We start from the raw sequence: 26,319 nt of genomic DNA, 5'->3' as shown, positions 1-26,319 counted from the left end.
ACCACAGGCCCTGGGTCAAGCCCCAAGTGTTCAAGTGTGTTTATACCTTTTAAAAAAGAAGGAATTCACTCTCCACATGTTTCAGTCCCTCACATTTATTGTCAGCAAACCTCTGGCAAAAAAAATGCCTTTCTCTGCAATGAGACTCTCACTGAAGCCAATAGGAGCTATATATACAGAGATGGAGGACATAAACTGAATGTAAAACCAACAGTATACTGGAAAGAATCTCGATTTTGAAACCACACGAGACAAAATTCAGTGATAAAGTGAGTGTATCTTTGTAAGAAGTATAAAACAACTCAAGATTTTGTATACCTACAGGTTAAGAAGAAAATTTTCAATGAGGCACATAGAACCTTCATAAAATAACATTAAAAAAGCTCACTCCTATAAATCTAGTACCATTATAACCATCTTCCTTAAACACTGTAATTATATCCTCCAAGTGTAAGTACTCAAATGTTAATTAAATATGGCAACCTAAATTATGATATGCAAAGAATTTTTTTTTACTTATTAAAGGAATTTAATACTACTCATAGGTGTCTTTGTTCAATGCAGATTGACGACCAAGTTAAAGAATAAAACCTCATTTATTTTTATGCTACTTTATAAATTTTCTGAAGCCCAAGTCCTCTCAAAATAGTGTACAGTAATTGGATTAAAACTACCTTCAAATACTTTGCACCACGTCTTTTACATGAAAACACCTTGCAAAGCCCACAATGTCTATATAATCATTTTACAGTGATTATTAAAAAAACCCTACATAATTAAAAAAAATTGATTGATATGGATCTTCCTCCTCAACCAATGAAATCCTAGCACCATACAAAATCTTATGATTTAAAACTGAGTGCTGGCTCTCCTTCTCTCTCTTTCCTTTCAATAACCAAAGAAATTATTTTCCAAAGCATGGCTGTTAATACAGATTGGTTTCAAGAGTAGTTTTTAACAGTGATTTTTTTTTTCCTGAATTTTTCTTCAAGAAGAAAAATATGAAGTAGAAAAAAAAGAACAGGGAAAAAAGATACAGGACCTAAAGTCCTAAGGTCAACTAACAGTGAGTCCCCACAGAAGCAAAAGTCGACATTTCGCGACGGATGGTACTGAACGGGGAGAGCTCCAGTTCTGTGGTGTACTCATTGTCATTGTCATCACTCGTCACTGTGGAAGACTTCTGGATGCATTCATCACAGCAGCAACAGCAACACTCCATAAAGGCCCGGCTGAAAGGTTTACAGAGACAGAACAGGAGAACTGGGGTCACACAGGACTTAAAGAATAAAAGGAACTGACTAATGAGATGGAGGAGGTCCATAGTCTGTCGAGAGACCCCTGTGGACATGTAGGCTGTCACAATGTTGCAAATGTTTTCAGGAATGATGCAAAATCCATATAAAATGGTCAAAGCCACCACTGTGCAGTTCATCTGACTTTCCAGCTGAATTTGCCGCTTGTTCCCCCTCGTGCAGGCTTTTTCTGCCCTCCTGATTTTCCTGGCTGTCACCAGGGAGCAGGTGATAGTGAACAGGGTAGGCAAACAGAAATAGCAGCCGAAGTACCACCAGAGGCGTGCCCCGTCGTAGGTGAGAGCCAGCACGTAGATGGTGTCGGGCAGCGCCGTGGAGATCTTCACCACGCAGCGCTCGCCCGGGGGGCTGCCGCTGTACTCGGGGTCGTCTCTGGCCAGCTGGCGCAGCACAACCTCAGGCAGGGCCAGCAGCAGGGCGCCCACCCAGATCACCGCCAGCTTGGCCGTGGTTGAGGCGCAGTTCTCGATCATCTCGTAGTACATCTGCACGTTGGTGGCCGCACGGAACCGGTCAATGCAGAGAGCGCACAGCGTGAATGTGGTCACCCCTAGAGAGGCCACCTGGGAAGGAGGAAAGGCAACGCAGGTTAATTCAGGTGCTGGCTGGGGGAGGGGAAAAAAAAATGTGGGGGAGAAAAGGGAGAAGAAAATGCAGACTAAAAGGTGGGGACGGGGGAGGAAGAGAAGCAGCCAAGCACCATGGTGCTGAACACCATCAAAAGAAGCATCACAGACGGCACTTAGCTTCCCGTGTTTGCTGAGCTACCATCCAGCATGCATTCCAAAAGGAGTACATGCTTCTATTTTTTCGCCTACAAATTCTTATTCCAGCTTGGTGTCAACCTCTCCTGGAGATCCAAGCAAGCATCTGTGCAACAGTGAGTGGAAAAAAATATATAGAGGAATTGAATCAAATTTAAAACCAAACTGCTTCCTCCCCCACTTTCTTCCAAGGGGTGTTTTTCAGAAAGATTCGTTCCACCACAAGGGTTGGAATTTCAAGTCAAAATGGGAGAGATGTAGGAGAGCCTTCGTTCCGCAGAAGTTATGACCACATAACAAATTCATCATGCATGCAGGGGATCAAAATATTAAACGTTCCATATCTACAAAACTTAGAAACCCTGGGGAGAGGCATCTACTGAACTGAGAAGGATCCAACAACTATTTTTGTGGACTTAGGCTTTTAAGTGAAATTTTGATGGGATGTAGGCACATAAAGTCATCCCCTACCATGAGTTCAAAGAAACTGTATTTGAAATCCTCAGACTTCCAGAGCCTGTGCAAAACTAATCTTCACCATAGTAGTTAGGCTCTATATAACCAACAGTCAATATTGCATTTAGAAAAAAATCAAGGAAAACCCAGGCTTAATTTCATAGGAAACATTCTGTGAGAGAGTGTACTGTAGGCCACGAGAAACAGAAGAAGTTTCATTCTTCAAATGATTTAAAGATGGATTGGAGAGAGTTGCCAATTATATACTGTGAGGAACAAGTACAGAGCAATGCTTATGTTCTCCAGCTTTAATAATCATTCTTCTACGCATGAAAAGAAATCTTGCGCTGTCATGAAACATCATTTCCTATCATTTTATCCTGTTTATAATTCAATTTCCTGAAAGAAATTTGCAACAAGACTATATGCATTTTGGCCTAATTCTATTAACAATAAATTCAACTTCAGTTCAAATTTAAAGCAGAATGCCCATTAACTTCAATTGGAGAAAGACTAAGTGCCCTGTTGAATTTTAATTCACTTTTTTCTTGGGTTTGCATGTGTTATGCTGAAAAAGTATTGACGCAAAAGGAAAAAAAAGTTAAATAATATTGCTAATAAACGTAAAGAATGCTTACTTTTATAATGAATGAACCATATATGTGCAAATAACTGGGAAATCTAAAGTAATATTAGGCAGCTCACTGTAATTTTGCTTATCAAAATTTGATGTGCAATGCTATATTCAAATTTCATATAGGCCGATTTTAGGAAACACTTTCTGATTTCCACCATAACATTGAAATAATACTGTTTATGCATCTCTGAAAAAAGTTCTGCAAAGATAAATAGCACAATTATGCACAATTATATACACGTATCATTAATTTTGGCCTTCAATATTTAATGGACATATCAAATTGCTAAAATTGACTATCACTGAAAAATATTAGGCACTTGGGATTAGAACTGTAACATGCTGGCTTGGTTGGAGAATTCTTGGAAGCAGCTTCCTAAAAGACAGAATAAGATGCAATCTCTCACTAATTCACTTGCAGAAATATTTAATAATGACAAAGCACTACTGTAAACATTTTAAATAGATAACTATTGATTTGGAAGTTAAATTGTGTGACAAGATTCAATGAAAGCTTGGTAAATACAGCAAAAAATAAAAACATATAAAGAAAAATAGTTGCAGAGAAATCTTAATGAAGTGATAAACTTTGCTAATGAAATATGATTTTCCTGAATCACAGCTCAGAGGCAGATTTTTAAATTCAAAATTAGCAAATTTGTTTCCAAAACATTTAAATGTGTGTGCAGTCTTCAAGTCTCTTAGTGACAACAAAACCTTTAGCCTTAACATGCAACATGAATAACAAAAGGGTCAGGACTCAGCTCGCTACAATTATAAGAGACAGGGAAATAACTGAGATCTGGAAATGAACAGGGATTGAAATAAAAATCAGCAAAACAGAGAAAACCTGAGTCTGTGTAAATTAAGATGTTCCCTTTCAGCTCTGGCGTGAGCCTGCCCCCAACCCAATGCTGACACTTGTATTGCTTCAGCGTTTCATTGCGAACAGACTGCTACTCAGTGGCCGAGACGTTAAAACTCTGCAGCTCTTAGGGCTGGACTAATGAAAGAAGACATGTCTGCCATGAACAAACATAACCTACGGGGTTCCTGTCACATTAATTGACCAACAACTTGGAGGCTTAAAACAGGGAAATAGAGCAAGAGGAAACTACTAAGAATACTGGAAGGTGGCTTGGAAAACCCTCCTGTGGATTTACTGATGAAATGAGCTAAACAAAGCCAGTGTTTCCCGGGAAAGAGCAACAGTTTCCTATTTTCTGTAGTTTAGTGGAGTTAGTGATGCCATGGAAAAGCTCGCAAAAACCAAACAAAAATACTCAAGCAGATGATCATGGATACACTCCAGCTGACTCGCTTAAATGCAGTAGAGCATTCAAGGGCTGGATTACTTACTCCACACAGCAGACTATGAGTAAAAGCCAGAGAAATCAATGGGTGCTGCTCAAAACCTTTGGGTGAGAACTGGGACATGCATTCTGTATATTCACACAGCTTCAGTTTAAGTGTGTCTCTTCATACCAGTCATACTAATAATTAGAGTTAAGCTGAATGTGTGAAAAAATTCAAAGAAGTTTTCTTTTCTAGTGTTATATTGCTTTGAAAAAACTACAGAATTAAGATCATTTATTTGACAGGGAGAAGATAAAGCACAAATTACAAAATCGTAAAGTGGTGCAAGGCCGGATGGAGTTTAATGGCGCTCTCCTTGTCGTAACAGCTGAGTGATATGCTGCTGCAATCTTAATTCCACCAACCTGGCAGGAAATGAGGCATGGTAAGGGCAACTCAGGCTCAGTAGGTTTTGATCATCACTTAATTGTCTGATTCATTTCCATATTGTCCACTGAAGATTCTCCTGAAGTCTCTAGACATTCAGGATGACATCATTTTACAACTTTCTCTTACTACATGAAATCAGAAAAGTCCCAAAATTTCCAATTGAATAACCATTAGTCTGTTTTAAGGAAGTGGTGAGGGAACCCCAGTTTTGAGGAGATACCCACACCATTGGGGCAGAGAACTGCTGTTGAAGGGTCTGCCAGCTACAGCATACGCACACAGAGGAAGATGTTATTGTTACAAAAGAGTCTCTTTAAACACTTGCTCTTTAAAAAGCCTTGACAGTGTTAGTGGGTACTGTGATGCCCCTTCAAGACACTGCATAAACCTTTGCTCACTAGCTCACCAGCTGTTGGCCAATTGTGTCAAAACTGATTTGGGGAACAGAGGCCACAGAATACAACAGCAAACTCATGCAATGCTCAGCATAATTGCTGTTCTTCTGTCCATCCTTCCAACATACATGTTCCCCTTTCACAAACTTTAACAATTACCAAAATGTTCCCAGGCCTTTCTTGGCCTGCCCTACTTCTCCTGGCTGTGGTCCCACAGCTCTTGGCCCTGGTCTCCAGGAGCAGAGCCTCTGGCTGACCAGCAGAGCAGTGTAGATGTATTACAGTGATTTATGGCTGTGGAAATAAGATTCAATTTTGCCCCACAAATTTCTAGTCAAAAGTAATGAAAACCACAAACAAAATCAGAAAAGGTGGCTTGGGTGAAAAGACCAAATTCTTTTTGATAAGGGAATATAAAAGAGAGGTTGGGTCATTCCACCCAGTAAGACAAAGAGCAAGAAGTGATATTGCTTCTATACGAAAAAAATCTATTAAGAGATACAGAAGGTATCTTAAGCCAAAAGACAGTGAATGCAACAGAATGGAAATCAACCAGGTATGAGCAACCCCAGGCTGGAAATGAGAGTGACCATTCTGAGAAGCAAGTGGAAAATGAGAGAGTGGAGAAGTGAGTGGAAACAATGTAGACTAAGTTTATATTGAACAAGTTAAAATAAAGGTGTTATAAGAAGTGGACCTTTCTAACAGCTGAAGCCAGATTTTCTAAGACATAACATTTTATGTTGACAGCAAAGAATTTTGTGAAACCACATGGCACTCCTCTTTCCTTTGTTACAAGACAAGATAGGTATTCAAAACATTTTCCTATTGTAATGGGAAAGCTGACCTACAGAAGAGGTTGATGACTACTAGCCAAGGCACCTCTGAGCTATCAGTGATGCCCTGTAGACTCTGTATATCCATTCCTGTTATATCATATAAAAAAATTTTTATTCCTCAAGCCATTATAGTTTATCATTTTCTTATGGCTGTTCCACATCCATATTAAACTTGATAGCTTTCGAACACGTTAATGCAACATACCAGGAGGACTACTGGAGATTTGTCAGTTTTGCCTAAGATAAATAAATAAATTCAGCACAGACTGCAATACTTTTTTTTGTGCTATTCTACACTTACAGTACAGAGTCCAGTAATAAGAACAGACTACTGAGAAATAAAAGATCAACCCATGGCAAACAATTATGCAATATTTATCTAGATTTCTGTTCTTTTAATAAAAAAGTCCCACTCCACTCACAAAAAAAAACCCCAAAAAACAAAAAAACCCAAAACAAAACCCAACCAAACAAAAAAAAAAAAACAACAAAAACAAACCCAAACCAAACAACAAAAACAAAAACAACCCCCAAAAAAACCCAAACAAAACCAAGAAAAAACAATCATTACTATAAAATATGAAAAATATATCTGTATTTCTTACAAGAAGTGCTATTAAACACAAATGGCTTTATGCATTAAAATAGGGAAGAGTCACTCAGTGAAAGCACTACCGTGGTGTGGCAAGAATAATTCAGTGGCTACGAAGATCTGGGCCCAGGATACTGCTCTGACATTAGCAATTACCTTATGCATCCTGAATAAAAATCTACATTACCCATCTAAAAGACATGATGATAATTCTGAAATCTACTATCACGGAGATGATCCTACACACAGGGAATAACAGGTGCAATACCTGTTGTTTCCTTTGAAGTACTATCAACATTCACACCAAGGAGATACAAAGCACATGTGCACTTTATGTGATATTTATTCTTCAGTATTTACTTCTGTATACCATAAGATAAACTGCCTCAAATCAGAATCCACTTTGATGCGCCACTCTTGAATTCTGCTGGGAGCGAAAGCCAACAGACCATCAGGGTGCTGGAAATACTCACTAGTACACCACAGGCTTGTCCAGGGGCTTGGAAATACCCCAGAACACAAAAGGATTTCATTTTTGTTCATCTTCCTGTTTGCAATCTACTATGCTACCAAATAGGTAAATTTATTTTTTTTTCTTTTTTTTGTGTCATCCTCTACTGAGGATCAAGTCCTCATCACACTACACAAGCGACTTCTGCACTGATTCCTAATAGTAGCAATATGGAACTACTGTTAGAAATCTACCTCTTGCTCTTTTTGCAGGAAAAATTCTGTCATATGGAGTAATGACATGCTAGTATTCAGAGCAGAGTCAATTGTGCTGGGATCACAGATGCTGCCTTTTTCTCTCCACACATATGTAACTTAAATTTTACTGACCCAATTTTAAACTTCCTCTGACACAAATTCATTTCCATGCTGAAATGCCACATGCAAAGTTTAGAAGATCCTAAGGATAGGATTTGCAGAGGAAAGAAAGGCTGACAGAACAACCAACATGGCAGCTACTATCATCGTGACATTGACACCTAAAGGGCAGAGACATGTTAACACTTCCGTTTTAAGTAATTATTTATTGTGTGATAAACACTGAAGATATTTTGCTCAGTTAAAGATACATCTAGCCATTGCCCTAGAAAACTCCCAGGATGAAGCTTTGAAACTGCAGACATCTCTGAGTGCCTTTGCCTATGACCCAGACGACTCACTGGAGGTTCAGGAGCACAGCTCTGACTAGAGTCAAAGAAGAGACATAAAGAAAATGCTGCATATCAAAAGACACAGAAAAGAAAGATAATACACAGCTTTTATAAACTCACATTAAAAATGTATTTGCTTCCCTAAAGCGAAACTTGGAATACGGATCTCTTCTGACAGCTTTGGAACAGGCAGAGAATGGCCACTTTCTCTGTGCTTCCTACATACCTCTGTCAAGCCAAAGAGAGAAATGGGAAAAAGCCTCACCTCAAATTGCCCTGGGGGATCAGCTCCAGGGAAAGAGAGCAATTTGTGTTTCAGTCCAAATCAATCCTTATGCTTTCCACTAAGAATATTAATTGTGATAGCTTTCCTGAGCTGGAACTTGCCCACCAGGAACAGGACTGATGCCACAAATTCATTGCCAAAAGCACATGCAGAGATTGGGCATCAGATTTCAAAAGCTTTTACCGTCAGCCTGCTCCAGAACCATGCCAGTCTTGTATATATGATATAGTCCAGATGAAGACACTACAAACTGTCCTGTTCTTTGTGAGGTGTATGGGAAAGGCAGAGGGCCTCATGTTTACTAGCAGGGCTGTGTACCATCCACTGACCTCATCAACTTCTTGCTCTGTGCTGGACTGCACAGGATGGTAAATCAAACCTCTGCAAACCTTCATGCTAGACCATTCCTAAATTCTAAATCCTTACTTGGCTGTAAGTAGCTTGATTCAGTCTGTTGGCATAGAATGCAACCCCTTCAAACACATAAAGCTTCTAGTGTAACCTCCAAAAGCAAAATGCACACAACTCAAGCAAAGTTCCTTCTTAAGCCTGAAAGGTTTCTAGTCCTACCTGACAGAATCCATTTGTCATCTAGTGCAAGTTGCTCTGGGCCTTAAGCAACTTATTTAATCTCTTCATTGATGGCTTTCAGCATTAAAATAAAATAAAAAAACCCTGCAACTTCACATGACAAACAGTTGTAAAATATTTTAAAGCCCTGTAACAATACAGACTTTGTCTACATTTATATTTCTTTCTATTAAGGCCTAGAATAAATCTGTAAGTACGGAAATTGGAACTATATTGTTCAAAAGACTGTATGTGCTTTGAACAAAACCAAAAGGATTCCACATCAGCAGGAATTAGCCAAAGTCACTGCCTTTCTGTTGCCATTTACCTTATGTCTCCTAATTCTGAGTAATACTGACAAAAATGTATGAAACACAAAATAAACACAGTGTGCAGGTAAACATTCAGACATGCATGCCAAAACCTAGACTTCTGAACCATGCAGAAAATTGGCAAAAACTGTGCAGAGTATTAAAACGGCAGAGGAGAAGCACATCTCCACACATCCTTACAATCAGAGCAGCTGCATCAATTGTTCTAATTCCTTTCTCAATTCCTTTCTCAATTCCTTTTCAGTACACTCAAAACTAGTAGTTACAAGTGGCCATACTGTGATACAATATATGGTGAAATAACTACTTAATGTACTTGTCACAGAAGATCTTTATTAGGTAAACTGTCCTTTAAATTAAAAATGTGGAGCCATTCCACTGCTGGAATCTCAGTCTTTACCTATACAAATGTGCAGGAAGATATCATAAAACATTTTCCCCAGACTGTGTGTGCATATGTGCTATCACTAGCAACAGATGCTTTGTTGGAATTCTGCACAATATCCATTAAACAGCACAAATAAAAACCAATTGGCCACAAGAGGCTGAACTAAGAAAACTCAAGATATTTCCCTGGGATCACTTGAAACCTTCAAACAACACAAAGCATGCTTGAATTAATGCTAAAGTGCTGTGATCACTGCATCACTCGCTGTGAATAACCAGCCATCCCTTGTTCTCTAGTTCTGAAAGTAAAAGCTGAGAAGACAAAGGCCAATAAGGTTTTTGATGCTTGAGATATTTCTGGATCTACAAACTCAGGTGAGACATGTAGCTCTCTAAATAGCATATGCAAAAAAAAAAAAAAAAAAAAAAAAATGAAAAGAGATGGAACCAAGAGACACTTAAAAGAACACTTCGCAAACTTATAGAAAACATTGACAAGAGGTTAAAATGTGTCCATCTTCAGGAAGATGATTCTATTTGTATTCCATAAAGGTCTGAAAACTTCTCCTGAAGATAGTTGCCTAAGCTTTCCTCTTGAGCTAAGAAGACTTCACCCTTTCCCACTGTGTGGAGATGGGCCTGCCCAGGTGAGTTACAAAGGAAAAGCGAGTGTTGTTCAGTTGTCAGATGAATGCACTGCTGTAAACAATCCCTGACAGTGCAAGGAGCAGCAGCTGCGCATGGGATGGATTTCATGGCATGCTACACATCTGCATCGCTCCTGGTGGTGTCAGTGTCACTGTGTAATAATGCCTGTGAGATTAGAACAACACTTGGAAAGTGGTGAACCTTTGCTATAACTGCCCTCTCTGCCTCAGCAGGGTCAAATCCTGATTTATAGGATAATGTCCTTCTTTCCAGGCACCAGGTGAGCTGGGGAGAGTCATGATCCACTAGTGTTCAGTATTTGCCACTCATTGTCACAGTTTACAGAGCAGGAAACCCAACCTTTTACTTACTCCTCTCAGGCTGATGAATGTACTTTACATACATGAGTATCATATTTAATGACCACTGAACAAAAATATACAATTCTGGGAGCAACACAGAACCCTAAAGCCTCTTTATATTTGTACCTTAGAACTAAGTTAATTATACTTCCTCAAGGACAAGGAAAATGCTTTACTTTTAGGCACCAGTAATAGTTAAGCCTAACACAGTGACTAAGCTACTGGTTCATCCTGACTGGACTGGTGCTACTTCTTGAATAAGGCCAACTCTAGACATCCACAGAAATTAAAAGTGAAAAAATAAGGTAACATTAAATTATAATGGGGTATAGGAGCAGCTGATTAATTTTCAGGATTACAGTTTCGAACTTCAGCAACTACATTTCAGCTAAACTACTCCCAGTTTGACAAACTCTTTAGTGCCCAAAGTTGAAAAGCATAAGCAACTAATTTTGAGAAACAGTGTGGCCACACAAATCATTTAAACTGCTGATATTTAATCAGATTCGACATTACAAAGAATCATTTCAACTTTGCATGTGGATGCAGCAAAAAAGGGTTAGGAAGCATGAAATGTCACATGAAAGTCCTTGAAACACAAACGATGCTGTCTATTTTAATTGAAATGGTTACTTTTAAAACACTACTACTTATTTTATTGCTTAACACAGCAGCCCCAGAATCCATTTCAGGAATTTTAAAGGATTCAAGCACTATCAGTTTTTCAATAAATACATATTTACTGCATCATGTCTTCTTAAATGCAAATCAATTAAGTGTACTCGGAGTTTTTTAAACGCAGTGGTACAGTACTGGCCTAGAATTCAACTAAGTCTAGCATAGCTCCACCCTTTGTCCAACACCACCAGTAATAAACGAAACAGACGAAAGAAGCAGTGACAATTTTATGGCTACACAGGTCACACATCTTTCTAAACACTTTAAAATACTGTAGTATCGATACACAGTTAATTTTGTGTTACTGTGTACTAATGTGCTGCTGAAACTGATACTCTCTGTATTAATAATATTAATAACAGGTTGGGTATTTGAAGGTTTTTTGGGAGGGGATAGAGGGTTGCTGTTTTGTTTGGATTTTTTTCTAATAGCTCGTTCTTAGGACAAGAGAACCACCAGTTGTTTCCTCAGTTCTCAGTTACAGAATAATGTTGGACATAAGGTTTCGGGAATACAGGAGAGCCATCCAGAACTCCAGGCTACCACCCTAGCAGCAAGTCTCTGTTCAGTTCCAGTAAATAAATAAAGCGGACAACCTGAGCACTGCCGGCAGGACTGTGGCCAGCTGTCTGAGAGCTTCTTTGACAGAGCCCCTGAACAGCTGCCAGGAAGCTGCATCTTACACGGAGCTGGTGTCTTTCAAAAAAAAAAAAAAAAAAAAAAAAAAAAAAAAAAAAAAAAAGCAGCTAAATAAACGGTAGATATGATCGCTGAAATATAAGAGCTCAGACACCCCACTGACGGTCCTTTTTACAATCATCTCCTTATCTATCTCCTTATCTCCTTACAAGCGATCCCCTCAAGCTCTTCATCCGCTTTCCTGACTCATCTTCACCTAACTAAAATAAACAAAGCAAAAAAACTTGAAATCTAATTCTGTGAGGATCACTCGTTTTTCAGGGTCACAGGGAACAAGGAAAGTTTGGCAGAAGTCGCGTGAGTGGCAGGAAGCGCCGGACGCACTCAGCGGGAGCAACAGCAATGTCGGTGCCGCTGGACGCGGGGCGGCCACTGCCGACTCCGGTCCCTGCGGGGCCGGGACGGGGCCCCGCTCCGTCGCAAGAGCACCCAGGAAACCCGAACCAAGGCACACCGGGACGTCCCCGGGCCGGCAGCAATGACGGCGAGCAGCGCCGGCCCCGCACACGGCTCAGGCTCGCGGCGGGGAGAGGAGCCCGGGGGGCTCCGCGTATCCCCACCCACGGACATTACCTCGATGTACGGGACAATTTTGCACGAGAAGTCTTCTAGAAGCCACTTCTTGGTAAGCTCCTGGAAGATAACCAGCGGCAGGCAGAAGAAGACGATGAGGAAGTCCCAGAAGGCCAGGTTGGCCAGCAGGGAGTTGGAGATGCTCCGCATGTAGTAGTTGTGGCAGACGATGCACATCACTGCCATGTTGCCCATGATGCCGATGCCGAAGATCACCACGGAGAGGCACATGACGGCGTAGGCGCCGTACGACTCCTCGGTCAGCGGGTAGAAGGGGTTGCGGAGCCGGGCGCGGCGCCCCGTGGCGTTTCCGCGGCCCCCGGCGCTGCCCTCGCCGCCGGCCGAGCCGTTCAGGGGCAGCCAGCGGGGGCCGCCCGCCCCGCCCCGCCCCGCCGCCGCTCCGGCTCCGGGCTCGCTGCTCCGCGCCCGCCGTCGCCCGGTCCCCGCCGTCCCGCGGGAGGCGCAGCTGCCGCCCGGCCCCGCCGCTCCGCCGGGTGCGGCGTCGGCCCCGCGAGGGAGGGCTCCGCGCCCGGGGAGGGTCGCGGCCGCCCGCCGGCCCAGGGCGAGGGGCGTCGCGGCCCGCGGCGAGCCGGCGCGCTGCGGGGGCGCCGGCGGGCCAGACGCTGCGACGGGGTCCGGGGCTAGGGCGCAGGCAGCCCAGGCGCCCAGCACCTGGCAGAGCAGGGCGAGGGGAGCGCGGAGGGGCCGCATGGCCGGGAGGCGGCGGGGCTCAGCCGCTCTCCTTCAGACCCGGCGGCCGCCTCGCTCGGCGGGGGTGGGAGCGGGAGACATGCCCACGCGGCTCCCGGGGACAGCTGCCCGCCCGGGGCCAGGTCAGGAGCAGCCGCGACGCCGCTGCCTCCGGAGCGCGGCTCCCGTTGCCGCCGGGGTCCGCCGCGGGCAGCGGCCGGCGCTGGGGGCGCGACGAGCGGAGCGGCGAGAAGCCTCTTGTGGCCGACGCCCGGGGCAGACCCGGAAAGTTGTGTCGCCGGCTCCGACGCGCAGAGTTAATGTAGCAAGTGCAGCGCCGGGAGAAACCCCCCCCGGCGCTCCGCCCTTTCCCGGGACCGCTGCCTCCTCGCCAGCAGCCGCACCGGTCCCGTGCTGCCCATTTGCGTCCTCTCGCCGCCGCCGGCAGCCAGTGGCTCTACGGGTCAGGAAAGGTCCCTTGAGGAAGACACCTCCCCTCGCCGGGCGGTCGCGAACACTAACTCCTCATCTCCAGCACCTCGGAGAACTCAGGTTGTTGCGCGCAGCTCAAGGTGTTTCAGAGCTTTGCAAAACTCTTGCCGGGATCGATCACTGCGCCCCCAAGCACTCGCACCCGGGCAGGGGACGGCGAGCACGGCCGGGGCGGCAAAGATGCTGCCGGCGCCGGGCGGGCAAGCCCCGGGACGGACCCCTCGGGGCTGCTCTTGACTCCCGAGTCGTGCGGGCACCAGGTGAAACGGGGCGGCAGCCACGGCCCCCCGCGCCGCAGGCAGGGTTGATGTACGGCGGGCTCTGCTGCTGCCGGCTGCCCGCGGCTCCGGCCCCGCTCAGCCCGGTGCGGCTCGCTGGGTTCGCACCGGCTCCGCCGCGGCTCTCGGGGCGCGCCGGAGAGGCGGGCGAGCGGCGCGGCGGCCGCAGTGCGCAAGCGCCGCCCGGCGGCGCCGCGGGGCCGAGGCACCGCCCGCCGGGGCGGCCGGGGCGAGGGGCGGGTGCGGGGCTGGGGCCGGGCCCTGCGCTTTTCCCCGGCCCTCGAGCTCTCCTTGCGGGGATGCGGCCCTGGGCGGGGATGTGGCGCGGGCTGGCTCATCCCGGCCGCCCGCTCTCCGCAGCCCACCGGCGCGCCCCGGTCTCGGCGTCTGGCCGCCCTCCTCGGGCCGCAGGCGCCACCGGGACCGAGAGGAGCGGCAGGCGAGCAAAGCGCCCCGCGCCGGTACCGGGAGTCTCGCCCCGGCACGGACCGCGGGCCGTGGCAGCGGGGGCTGGCTGGGAGGCGGTGGGGGAAGCTGTCGGCGCAGGGACGGCAGAGGAGCCGTGAGGGCACCTTGCTGCAGGGGCAGAGGGCACGGGCGGCGAGAAAGGGGCGCCTGTTGCCCTGCGACAGCGCAACACGAAGCAGCAGGCTGAGCGAAGGAGGGGACATTGTGTTCACACATCATCCCGCAGTAGAACAGCATCAGATGCGTCTCCACAGATTTCTTTCCTGCTATGGACATTTGTGTGTGGTTTTCTTTCTTGCATTTGTACAGTCAGATAAACTTCATAATTCTTTCTTCTTGTTTCTCTGGTTTTCATTTCATTCAGGTGACAGCTTGCCGAATAATTATAAGTACCCTTAAGGATTCTCCGTCGCCCTCGCCAGTTGCCATTTTGTAGAGCTTTTGTTTAAAGTATGCCCAACTAGTTGAAAAGTTTAATACTTTTCCCACAGAGCAGTTTGAGAAGGTATTGTGCTATTTTTGCTTTGAAAAATGTCCGTGACAGTTACCCAGAAAACACAAACAGGACAAACAGAGAGTGTTTCCTTTTCTCAAACCATTCTCTCACACACTTAGATGACGTCTAACTGTGGAAACCATAAGCTTCAGTTTCTCAGCTTGTGAGAGTGTGGAGTAAATTAGGCACTACTGTGTTGCATATCCCTAAATACAAGTCAAGCCATTTTCTTCTTTTTCCTTAGCAATGTAAATATAATCTCATAGAAAAAAATGACCAAGATAATTTTAAGAATTCCTAATAAATAGTGAGTTTATTCTGATAAAGGTATCTATGAATGTTAAAGATTAACTAGGAAGTATTAAAGCCTACCAGGAAAAGAAGAGAATGGCAAATGTATTTAACCTTTTTCCCCTTATATTTTTCTCCCGTTTGTTCCTTCTGAGCTCAGCTGGTGTATTAAAGGAGTTAATGATGATAATGAGCTTACATTTACAGTGCCCTTCTTCCTGAAGAGTCCCAAAGGGCATTATAAACAGATATGATAAATTCACTGCTTGTTCTTAAAGGGTACTGGGGATTGTTGCTGCTGGTGTTTATATGAAAGGAGCAGAGTGGAGCTAGCAGAGATACTGCACTTCTGCATACTTCTGCAAGAAATATAGATTATCAAGAAGAAGGTTAAGCAGTGTTTGGTTGACATCACTGATCCTGTAATGGTGAGATAAGAACTGAGTTGTGCATAGGTTTTCCAAGGTTGGCATTTCACCTGCTTTATAATGGAAAAAAATATTTCTGAACACAAAGAAAAGTCTTAAAAACTATTACCTTTGTCACGTTTCCTTTGGTTTATTAAGCATGTTGTTGGTTGCAAAGTACAGCACATACAGAAAATTCGGATTTTGTCAATTGTATTCAGCCAAGCAAAAAAGATCTTTTGCTGGCTTTAAAAATAGTTGATTTGCCATTATGATAGTCTCCTGTGTACTTTTGCTGCTCTCTTAAATACTGGGAGCTAGTATCTGAAAATTGCGTTTTTCAAATATCTTTGGTCAACAGTATTTATTTGAAATTTTGCTGCAGGCCATATAATTTCTGAATTTTTGTTTGTTTGGGATTTTTTAGGAAAGGAATTCATTGTGGGGTTTTGTGAGGCTGATGGTGCATTCGTCCCATGTCTTTCAAATAATTCTGTTACTTATCATAAGATATTCCTTTAGGATAAAGCTCCTACTCCATTATTTTCTGATACAGCCTACGGTTCATTCAGGCTTTCACAACTCAACTGAAGAAGTTGTACATGTTTTGACAGCCTTTCTACCAATTCATGCATCAGCCTAGAAACGTTCTCGAAAATCACAAGCAGACTTTTATATTTATAACATGCTTAAAGAAAAAAAAAAAAATCCAGAAACACCCAAAACATTTTTCTCTCTTAGATGGGGGAACTAAAATTCATAGATGTTTTTGCAGCCAAAATCTATAAAAGGAACACCAATAAGCATGTTCCTACATTAAAAAAAAAAAATTGAAAAGTTTCCAAATGCATTCATTCTGTTCTGTTGGTGTTCTATGATATTTCATCTATGATAAAAAAATCAATAGGCTTTCAATGCCTGCACTGCTGTTTTTTTTTTTTTGTTTGTTTGTTTGGTTTTTTTTTTGACATCTTCAGTATTCATTACCTGAATAAGTAGTACTGAACATGTTATTGTATTTCAGCAAGAAGGGATTATTGCTGTTCTTTATGCCTCTCCTCAGGGTTCATAGAATCACAGAACTAGAATCATAGATACACCTGGTTTGTGTGGGAAGGGGCCTTCAAGATCATCTGGTTCCAGCCCTCCTTCCATGTTCCTTCCATAGACCAGGATGCTCATAGCCCCATGCAACCTGGCCCTGAACATTTCCAAGGACAGGGCATCCAAAACTTCTCTAGGAAACTTGTTCCTCACCACCCTCACAGTAAAGGATTTCTTCCTAACGCCTAATCCAAAACTACTCTCTTTTATTTTGAAGCCACTCCCCCCTGTCCTATCACTATATGTCCTTGTATCTCTCTCCAGCTCTCTTTAGGTACTGAAAGGCTGCTTTAAGGTCTCCCCAAAGCCTTTTCTTCTCCAGCCTGTCTTGGTAGGAGAGGTCCTCCAGCCCTCTAATTATCTTTGTGGCCTTCTTCTGGTCTAGCCCCAACAGGCCCATGTTCCTGTCATGTTGGTGTCCCCTGAGCTGAACACAGCACTGCAGGTGGGGTCCCACCAGAGCAGAGCAGAGCAGAGGGGCAGAATCCCCTCCCTCAACCTGCTGGCCACACTTTGGGTGCAGCCCAGAATACTGTTAGGAATGTTCCACAGTTCATCACTGAAGAAGAAAGAATGTATTTCCCAAAACAACTTCTGTCTTTTTGGTTTTGAACTATGGTGTGCTCAGCTACACTTGTTTACACTCGTTTTTTCTTTCTCATTTAGGCAGATTTAATAAGACAACTTTTTTGTCCATAAAAAAAGGTACATTTGTTTATCCTGTCTTTTTTGCATCTGACTGGATTTTGTTGTGTATTCTGTCATAGTAATCTGGGTTTGAAGAGAGCATAATTATTGTGATGTGATTTCATTGGGCTTTTTACTTCAGGCAGATAAACATACTCTAATCAACAGGAGGAATTTTGTTGTTGAATTCAGTTTCGTATATGGTTGGGCCAGGGTCTGAAACGATAAACAGATGCTGAAAAATTTGAAATTTTAATTCAAAAAGAATTTGAAGTTTAATGATAATTAGTTTCTTGTAATTAGTATGTTGCGCATTTATTGACTTCCATTAGGAAACCTTCTGATAGCTCCGATGTATAGATTGCTCCTCCTGTCTAGTTTCTCATTTTAAATTATAATGCTTTTCCCTTTAACCTTTCTCATTTGCTGAAGTTTGAATTCTGTTTTAAAGGATAAATGTCAGTGCTCATGTCACACAGTCCAAATGGATTTGTTTGTTAAGTTATCCTTGTTTTAAAAGAGAAGTTTCAGCAACTATTCAATTACAGTTAGTAATAAAATAAACCCAAGTATATATATATTACATGGAAAACTGTGATGTGGTTGATACTTGCATTGCTGCTTTTCTCTCCTTTTTTGTCCAAAAGGCAGAATGATGTACTGAATATTTACCAACAGTGATAATTGGATTGAGAAGTCATGTATTCTTTTTTTGAGGTGAATGACTTGAGGAATAAGTTATATTTATATGATGTAGAGCTGTGGGAAAGAGTATCTATTATTAGTGGGTATCCTTAATAGAACATAGTTTACGAAAATGATGGTGAAGCCAATGTGTGATGTCCATCCACAAAAATTCATTCTATTTCAGTCTCTTCTGTTAGCATCATTCCTTTTACCGTTATGATCGTCTTCACAAGTTTCTGTATTGGAAGTGCTCAAACAGTAAAGGTCTCAATACTAAAGGTGAAATGCAAAGGCTTCTTTTTTTTTCTTTGCCTGGCTATGAAACTTAGATCAATGAAAAAGAAAAATAAAACCTTTCCTTATTAAAAGCGTATCTGAATTTTTCACTCTGTAATTGGCAAGAAGTGTCGAAAGGCAATAAGAGTCATATGGACACAGTTTAAACCTTTACAGACTTTGAAAGTGTTGGGTCATGTTCAACCTGAGAGACTTTTCTTTAAGCATCCACCATGCTGAAATTCTTTTGATCATTGCATTTCAGAGAATTCTTAGATATTTGTTTGTTTGTTTGTTTGTTTGTGTGGGGTTTTGTTTGATTTTGCTAGCTGCTTTATACAAAATATTTTTTTCTCTATTTGCCAGAGTTTGACTATTTCAACTCATTTGAATTGAAGCCATAAACTCTAAAAAGCACAAACTGGTATTCAAGGTTTCAAGTTAGACTGCCATTGTGATATACATACTCAGCTGAACGTTGCTCCTGTGAGTCACTACTTTCCCTAGTTTGTTATTTAATGCAAACCTGAAATTCAAGGGAAATGGAGATCTGAACTGTGGTAATTTTTTAATTAGCTCCATGAACTGTGGAAGATCTTTGAGGTCATAACAAAGGTTTCACAGCTGTTGTGGAGAAACTGATGGAAGAATGAGAGCTCCACCATTTCCAGTTGCAAGCATAGTGAGAAATTCCAAAGAATTTCAAAAGGTTTTGACAGCACTGCTGTCCTTGGGACGGCCAAGATTGCCCAGCACAGCAGTATGTCCTCTCATCCAGCTGCAGTCCAGCCAAGAGTGGGTGATCACCTGTATCTCAGAGTGGCAGAGGTAGTTGAGTGGCATCTCAGTAGCTGGTTTTAAGCAGCCTTGTGCAGCTATAAAGAGAAATTAAGAAAATGAGAGGAAGGGGAGCTGAGAAAGACTCTGAAAGACAAAGAGGGAGTGAAATCGAGAAGGTTGGCTGAAAAAAAGAAGTTGTGAGTGAGGAAGAAGGGATTCTCTTGAGAGAATATGAGGAAAAGAAGTAGAGCTTAAGGAATAGAATGAGGGAGGAAGACACTATAGTATAGACACTGCCTTGTCCCTTGAAATCAAGGAGCAGACATCTTGAGATTATTTGTCCCTAGCCCTTTTTGTTTTCTCCTGGTGTTATGGTCCCTGTCTCTCCCATGGGTGTGCATTTCAAGATTTTTCTGTATTTCAGTATGCTAAAATGTATTTAATAGTTAACAAACTTTATGATTTTTCACAGGCAGATAATTTTCTCTTTTCCCATGCCACATTAAACTACTAAATATGTGGCTTGGACATGCACTAACTTTTGTGTCCAATGAAGTGCACTCTAAACAGTCATATGTATCATAAATAACTTTTTTTTTTAAATTTAGACTTTAGTTTTTTATTTTCTGCCGCTTTGACATTACTGTCAGTAGTTTCATCTGCCAAGGTAATTTACATATTGTTTACCTTTTCTTTGAGCTTATTAATGAAATTATTAAAATAAGAAAGGCCTACCCACTGCCTACTTTCCCACAACTTAGTGCAATTTGCTGCCATTTCTCATCAGCCAGTGTTTGTGATCCTTTAACCTGTTTCCAATTTACATGACAGTGCTTACATCCAAAGCAATTTGGGTTCATTTTGGGAGATTTAGTAAGACACTGTATTAAATCCTTTATTAAAATCATGCTGTGTATCTCTCATCCAGGATTTTTGCAGTTCTATCAAAAAACCAATCACGTTTCCTTGGCACGACATGTTCCTTATGAACCCATGCTGCTTATTGCTCATTGTACCATTATCCTTTGAATGTTTAGAGGAGTGTTTTGGAGTCATAAGTTTTGTTTCATTTTTCTGTTTATTTTCTTTTTCCCGCAGCAAATTTTCTGTTCTTTCTCATTACAGAATATGCTTGAAATTAAACTCCTTGTTTACTAAACCACACTTCTTCCTTTTATTGATGTTTGAGTCTATATTTCCTATGCTATATGACTTTTCAGAAATAGTTTTTGAGGGCTTTCTCTTCTTGGTGTGCACTCAGGGATGCCTTTAATGTGGGCTAATTGGCTGGATGTAACTTTTTCTTACTTTTGTGCTATCCATAGCAATTTTTTCTTTCTTGTCCTGATTTTGGCTAGGATAGAGTTAATTTTCTTCCTAGCAGCTGGTGCAGTGCTGTGTTTTGGATTCAGTACAAGAATAATGTTTTAACACATTGATGTTTTAATTGTTGCGTATTACTGCTTACCCTAAGTCAAGGACTTTTCAGTTGGCTTGTGCTCTGCTGGTGAGAAGCTGCATGGGAAGCTGGGAGGGAACTTGGCCAGGACAGGTGACCTAAACTGGCAAAAAGGATGTTCCATGCCATAGAACATCATCCCTGTATATAAACTGGGAGAAGTTGCCTGGGAGCTGCTTAAGGATGGGCTGGGCACTGGTTAGTGGATGGTGAGTGGTTGTCTTGTGCAACACTTGTTTCTCTTGGGTTTTATTCCTCTCTTAGTTTTATAACATTATTATTACTGTTGTTACTATTATTATATTTTACTTTATTTTAATTAATAAAATGCTCTCATCTCAACCCACAGGCTGTACCTTTTTGTGATCTTTTTGCCCCCAGGGAAAGAGAGGTGGGGAGTGAGTCAGGGGCTGTGGGGTACTAAGTTGTCAGCTGTGGTTAAACCATGATACTTGTTTTCAGTCAAACCTTCTTTCAGTGAGACCCCCCCCCAAAAAAAAAAGGGGGGGAACATGAGTTTTGCCCACCTCTCTCCCACCATAGTAGCCCTACATTTAAACCGTGTTTGTATTTATTTTATATCTTTTAACAATTCCCTTTGGTATCATTAACTTGTTCTTGGCTTTATCCTGAGATCCACTGAACACTTTAATGGAGGTCTATTGAAATTGTAAGAATATATTTCCTTTTCATTGCTCAAGTCATCCTCCAGGAACTGGATATTCCTTGATTTTTTGGGAATATTCATACATTCAGGTTAAGCACAAGATTTTATGCTTTGCTGTTGCTCATACAAGTTCTCTTCTACAGTTCATCTTTTCCCTCAAGAGTAGCCCACTGTCTGTATTGTCTTCATAAGTAAACAAAAAACCCTAGGGAGAAGAGTTATTTAAAACTATGATAAATGTTATACACATTCTCCCTTTCATGACTTATTTGTTCTCTGTGAAGGACAAATACAGAGTCTGTTAAAGTTATAGACAATTAATTTTTATCACACCCCTACTTGTCAAATGTCATATTTTGGCTTAGGGTTCTATTTTCTATTTTGGTTTGCTTTGGGTTTTTTATTTTATTTTTTCCTTTTTTTTTTTTTTTTTTTTTTTGTTCTTTTTCCTCTCTCCCACTTCTGCATACCATGATGAATTGATAGCTTCTGAAAGATGACAGGAAATAAGGAGATCAGCTAACTGCATCTCAGCAGCTGGTGGGTTACTTTTTGTGCATTTTTATGATATGAGCTTGTGAGAAACATTTCTGCAACTTCTTGCAGATATTCTGTATTAGAAAAAAATCTATATTTGTTTGAAAGGCTGAAATCCTTGCCTTCTATAGCACTGTTCCAATTTGCCAGCATCTATTAATGAGGACATAGTATAAAGTCACTGGTAATGTCAGCAGGTCATTAAGGAGAGGCAGCCAGGGATGCCAGCTCTTTTGTCACTGGCCTTATGAATCACAGATGTCCAAGACCACAGAAGGCATCTGAGGGTGTTGGTAAAAGCTGCCTGTGGTGATGTTAAATTAGGCTGTGCTTTTTCTATATAAATAGCATCAGCACTTATCTCTGTATAGGTGTAAACCTCAGTTTGCTGCATGAGTTAGTATATTCTTCTCTTAAAACCATCAGCAAATATCCTGATTTAAGCAACGATCTTTGGTACCAGAACGTGTCTGTCAGAAATAATATCATTAGGAGGCACTTGTTATTTGTGCCCAGTAATAAATTCTCGGATACTTTTTACAAGACTGAAAATATCTTGACACTGAGAGCATGGTCATTTCCCGTAGCAGAAATGTCTTCACTTGAGTGGTAAGTAAATTACTTGTACAGTGGAACACATTTTTGGCTGTGACTATTATTTGCTCACCAGGCCAGCAAAGATACAGAGAATTAAAGTAAATTTCCTTTTAGCTACTTTGACTCTAAAGCTTCTGAAAACTGCTTTGAGGTTTGGGGATGCTCATAGAAATAGTCCTCTGGACTGTCACCTGCAGCCCTCTTTCCTCCTGAGGGGTGTCACAGAGCCATGCTAGATGATGTTTGGCAATCAGCAACTTTCTTAAATCAGGGAAAACTCACTTGCCTTGTTTTGGCTGCTTTTTAATATGTGTAGTTCATAGCACAAGAAGACCAGAAGAAAAAGGTCAAGGATCCAGTCTGATCACTGTAAAGAGCTTTAGAAATGTGTTATTGACCTCCCAAAGAACTTAATTCCATGGAAGCCTGAACAGCAGAGAAAGCCATATGTTTTCTGGAAGAAAAATATATTATTGGCTGGAAGAGATTGCAGTTGTTTAAAAAATAGTAATTCAAATTTCCAAATAAAATAATCTCAAATCCCTTTTCAAATTACTATGGTTTGAAAGAAAGCTAATGGCAATTATTTTTTCTCTCTAGTTCTAGAATGAAATTTAAGGTTTATTAAATCTAATTCTGAAATAAATATTATGTCTTTTGATAATGCTTTATTTTTTTCTTAGCATCCATTGTGAAACTGTATTTCATTTGGGTGCTGGCAAAATATTAGCTTCTTGTAGAGTGAAACACATATGCATTTCATGTGGAACATGTATCACGTATGAACCTGGTTGAATTGTATGTTGCTGTGAGGTAAGGCTTCTGCCACATCCCCTCCCACATGATAAAGGCAAGGAATAGCAGTGAAATATGTGAAGGATTTTCAAAATATATTTAATTAATATTTTAAATAGGAAAGGGCTGGGCCATTATGTTTATGAAGATCCTTCTGTTTTTAGGCTGAGCCCGTCTGAAAGCACTCATCGTTCAGCTCAAGTCACTCGCTGGAACATTGCTTAAAATGAAGGGCTGCTCTTTCTAACCTCTTGCAAGGAAGGCTTTAGCCAGCGCCAGAAAACAGAACGCAACCCAAGCTGCCAGCTTGTTAGCGTGAGAATCCCGCCTCCATAGAAGTCTTTGGATTAATGACTTCAGACAGACAGATGTGAGACTCAGAGGCCATGTGTGGGGGAGGGGGTTTCTTGTCAGAGGGCCCTGGAGGGTTCTTGGTGATGAGAGTAGCTTTATTCCCTGAAAAATATAGGGTGTTGACTGAGCAACTCTGAAGGAAGGCTGGCAGAATGGAAGGAAAAATATAAATATTGCAGGTATCTTTTGTGCTGGAAAGTAATGCACAGCAGCTGCTGAGTCCATCCAAGAAAACACCCTCTTTTCTCTGTGTTCACTGTAAAAATCTTAAACTGAGTTCTCAACATCTGAGTACAGCAATGTTACCAATGCATCGTTGCTAATGGAAGTGATCTGAGTTTCCCATGAGCCATCATTGCAGGAAAACCAGTTTCTGTGGGGTAGAAGGTTTTATAAGCACCAAATCTGTCATAGCAAATCTATCAAGATTATCCCCTGTATACTAGCCTTCCTGCTACACTATCAAAAATAAATAAAATCAAATGAAATCTAAATATCTTCATCAAGCTCTTATAAATGAGGGAATACCCTGTGGGGCACAAGTTACAGTATGTGCATTGTACAATAAAGTATTTGCATGTTCTGTGACATCTGTAGAGTGCAAGAGTCTATAGTCTTCAGCAGCATTTGGAATGCAGTTGTGCACACAGAAGAGGCAAATAGAGAAGTTACACAGTATTTCATAGTGTGCTTATAAAATTATTATGGGAATATAAAAATGCAAAACACTGATATCCTGAAATAGATTTCTTTACATATTGTGCGTTGCAATTTAATAATAATTACATTTTTATAACCTGTATATTGTAAGTGCACATATGCACGTGCACTGTTTCACACAAACACGTTCTGTCATACACTTATTAAAGTTAATGTCACACTTTCTAGTTTATGTTGTATGTTAGTGTTAAAACCAAGAATGTAGAGGCATATTTTCAGTTTAAATTCCTAACACTGGGAATGGGTAATGGGAACAGATGTGATGTGGAAGGAATTTTATTCGGGAGGGCTGTCATAACAGAATTAAGCTATCCAGCTGACTTCATTTCAGTGGGAGAAACTTTTAGCAGTGGGTGGTGTATGAGAACAGAGTCACACCAGTTTAGAGCTCAGTGAGTATCTCTTAAATATAGCTAAAGTACAGCCTGATGAAAGATTTAGGAATAATAAGCAGCAGCTGATGAAAAAAAAAATTACTGGTGGACATAATATGTCACAATAGCCCATCACACTGAGAAAATGTACAGCTGCAATGATGTCAGCTGCCCTGTTGAGAGCCCTGTGATGGGGTCTTGGAATGATGCAACTGGATAAAATAACAAAGGCTCTGTCAGTGTGTGCAATGTGGCTATAGGCTGCAGCCTTCTGAGTACCCTCTTGAGGCGTGTGACCTCCACCAAGAACACAGATCTATCTTCTCAGGTCTGGGCACTAATAACTTCTGATGCATTCAGTTACCTGTCTTTCAAAATTTCCCATGGACCAGGCCCTGCAGCTACAAGGCCAGGAAAAGATCTTGCATCATCAGCATAATGGTAATACTCTGTCCTGTGTTCAGTAATGATCTCACCTAGAGATTTTTTTATTTACAGCATAGGAAAGGAAAAGAGCCTTGAAGGGTGTCACATTTCAAATTCCTTTACTCTGACACATAATTACCCACAGAGCCAGTTACCTCCCATTTTTCAGACAGCTAGAAGAGGAAGGATGCTCTTACATGTAAGATCATGGGAAATACAAGCTCAGTAGCTGGCTCTCAGAGCTTGTTTAGTGTGCCCTTGAGTAAGTTCTTCAACTGGCCACTATTTTCTCATTTACAAGAGGATCATTATTTCTGGTCTTCTAATTTTCTTGATATTTCTAGGCCCATGGCTTGTCACCAAACACCTACAAATATCAGGCACACAATGTTCCAATGCTATTTGGACCTGCATGCACTTGCAAGCACACAGTTCTTGCACTGCATGCAGTTCATTCAAATGAACAGTGAACAAGACAGCTGGAGAACAGATTTAGAAACACCAGACATTTCCTCTGTCTACTAAAAGGAAATATTATGGATTAGATATACTACTTATTCAAGAATCCCAGGAAAACAAACAATACTGAACGTCTTGAGGGACTGAACAGGTAATGGCCATTGTAATTTATGCTTCCCTCAAATTTAATTCCAGAGTTTTCCCATTTTCTAGAAACTGGCAAAATAGAGTGGGATTATTTGCTGAATTTTTATATAATTTTCTTGAAAGGTGTCTGGGTAGAGCATTAAGGAAATTACCTATTGTTTTGATCACTATGAAATGTTGACACCGGTTTCCCTTGGAAGCTCTCAAGCAGAAGTTTGATATGTATTGCAACAGCACAAAGAAAGAGGAGGTTCTCTTTTATTGTTTCCCTGAAGTCTTATTCTGCTGGAGCTGGTTTTTCTCTCCGCAAGCAACAAGCTGTGTCCTTCTCTCTTGAAGGTATAAGGGCAGGACCTCGAGGCATTGCAGGTTCGTGACAGAGCTGTATTTGGATATTTGGAGTTCTCCCCTCACACACACACACACACACATACACACGTTGTCTTGGGTATCCTGCCCCTGACATACACTGTCAGAAAATTTCTCTCTATGATACCAATTGTTAGTCACCAGAGATGGGAGAAATCAGAGGAGGTGATGCTGGCGAGCACTGCAGCACAGGTGTGTGGGCTGTTCCACGTGCCTGCTGGAACTGCAAAGGCTCCATTAGCAGTAACTCCTCTAACCCTGTACCTGCTTCTTACAGTGAGTACACACTGAAATGGCTTGTGAGCCATCAGATATAAGG

General features: G+C 41.8%; 1 protein-coding gene across 1 annotated transcript; it reads right to left on the bottom strand.

Moving 5' to 3' along the window:
* Positions 1–577: 577 nt before the first annotated feature.
* GPR37 (G protein-coupled receptor 37) lies at positions 578–13,437 on the bottom strand. The gene is made up of 2 exons (XM_066182985.1): positions 12,441–13,437; positions 578–1,879 (listed from the first exon to the last, which is right to left on the bottom strand). The coding sequence occupies exons 1-2, from the start codon at positions 13,149–13,151 to the stop codon at positions 1,061–1,063; spliced, it is 1,530 nt and encodes a 509-aa protein (XP_066039082.1). The 5' UTR covers positions 13,152–13,437; the 3' UTR covers positions 578–1,060.
* Positions 13,438–26,319: the final 12,882 nt, after the last annotated feature.

Source organism: Chamaea fasciata, unplaced genomic scaffold, assembly GCF_029207755.1.
Source record: "Chamaea fasciata isolate MVZ Bird 193981 ecotype frontalis unplaced genomic scaffold, bChaFas1.0.hap1 SCAF_5, whole genome shotgun sequence".
NCBI classification, from domain to species: domain Eukaryota; kingdom Metazoa; phylum Chordata; class Aves; order Passeriformes; family Sylviidae; genus Chamaea; species Chamaea fasciata.
The sequence above is the reverse complement of the archived record's forward strand: the minus strand, read 5'-3'. Positions and strand labels throughout refer to the sequence as shown.